This window comes from Olea europaea, unplaced genomic scaffold (genome assembly GCF_002742605.1).
Source record: "Olea europaea var. sylvestris unplaced genomic scaffold, O_europaea_v1 scaffold27943, whole genome shotgun sequence".
NCBI classification, from domain to species: domain Eukaryota; kingdom Viridiplantae; phylum Streptophyta; class Magnoliopsida; order Lamiales; family Oleaceae; genus Olea; species Olea europaea.
Window position 1 is genome coordinate 1 of NW_019246424.1, and position 1,458 is coordinate 1,458.

Sequence of the window (1,458 nt, forward strand, 5' to 3'; positions counted from 1 at the left end):
AAAAAAAAAAACCTTTAACTTCTTCTCACATAATTCTTTTGCTAAATCCCAATCACCATCACTAGGGAAACATTTATATCGTGACTCCCTCTATTTCAAACATGGAAAAACATCCTTATAAATCAAAGCAATACTAAGTATCAAATAGGTTGAATTCCACTTTATTTTACAATCAAGCGCCAATTTTTTCTCACAATAAATTTTCAATTGACGTGCAAAGAGCTCAAATTTTTCAGATCTCTTTGACGTGGCTGTCCAATAAGCAACACTATCACGAATTTTCTCAATACTACCACTAATAACGTCAAACCCATCCTTCACAATAAGATTTAATATATGTACACAACACCTCATATGAAAAAATTCACCATTCAGTACAAGAGAACTAGTACAAAGTTGACTTAACACAATATTGATTATTGCATCATTTGTGGTGCAATCATCTACGGCCCAAGTTAGTAACTTACAATCAACATTCTAGTCCATCAAGGTGCTCAATATAGTTTCTGAAAGCACATCAGCAGTGTGTGGGCATGACACATATATAAACCTGAGTTCATTCAAGAACAAATTAAATCAACTAAAAGAATATCATTTTGGTAAATTATGGGAACAAGTGAATGTAATGTTTTACTATACCTCATGATTCGACTTTGTAATTTCCACGCATCATCTATGAAATGAGCACTGATAACCATGAATCCTCTCTTTTGATTAGAAGAGACGTAGTGATTGAAATTCGACTCTCAATCTTTTCAAGTGCAATCATATTTTTGGCTCTCTCGTATTCATAGATTTTCAAAATGTCGCTCTTAAAAGTGTTGCGAGAAGGAACCTTAAACAATGGTTGTAGGTCGTGTAAAAACTCTCGAAATCCAATGTGATCAACCATAGACAAAGGATACTCATGCAAAATCATCATTTTCGAAAGACTATATCTACACTTATCTGGATCGAAAGAGTAAGTACCCATTGTGACCTTACCACTCGTGGCATCCTTTTTGAAATTTAATGTTACTTGGTGAGTATTATCCTTATAACGGAATACACATCTCTTCAAATGATCATGCAAATGCTTTGTACCATTTTTTGTTTCACCCCACTGTTTCTTGCAATGATTGCATACAGCCTTCCATTTCTCACCAACTTTTTGTCTTTTGTAGTGCTCCCACACAGTTGAAGTCAATTTCCTCTTTCCAAATGATATTTCTTCAATATCACGCTCATCGTCACTTAGGTTTATTGTCCTTTCATCCGCATTTGGTAATAGTTCAACTAGATCTTCTTGCGGGACATTGCTCTTTGGTACATCGATCGTGCTATCTTCCTCGCGTATTGGTCCTAATCCAATACTTCCAGCACTACTTGGGCCAGACATGTGTCTCAACTCAAGTTTGTTTCCATGATAAATTTATTTAAAGTTTGAATAAAAAGTTATAATTTGAATGAAAGGTAGGT

General features: G+C 34.7%; 1 protein-coding gene across 1 annotated transcript; it reads right to left on the reverse strand.

The window, feature by feature from the left end:
* Positions 1-145: 145 nt before the first annotated feature.
* Positions 146-1,450, reverse strand: LOC111383953 (zinc finger BED domain-containing protein DAYSLEEPER-like). Its single transcript, XM_023008148.1, has 2 exons — positions 640-1,450; positions 146-550 (listed from the first exon to the last, which is right to left on the reverse strand). The coding sequence occupies exon 1, from the start codon at positions 1,376-1,378 to the stop codon at positions 674-676; it is 705 nt and encodes a 234-aa protein (XP_022863916.1). The 5' UTR covers positions 1,379-1,450; the 3' UTR covers positions 146-550; positions 640-673.
* Positions 1,451-1,458: the final 8 nt, after the last annotated feature.

Bases quoted from the DNA above. Each gene is read 5' to 3' on its own strand.
- LOC111383953 (XM_023008148.1), bottom strand. From the start codon at position 1,378: ATGTCTGGCCCAAGTAGTGCTGGAAGTATTGGATTAGGACCAATACGC.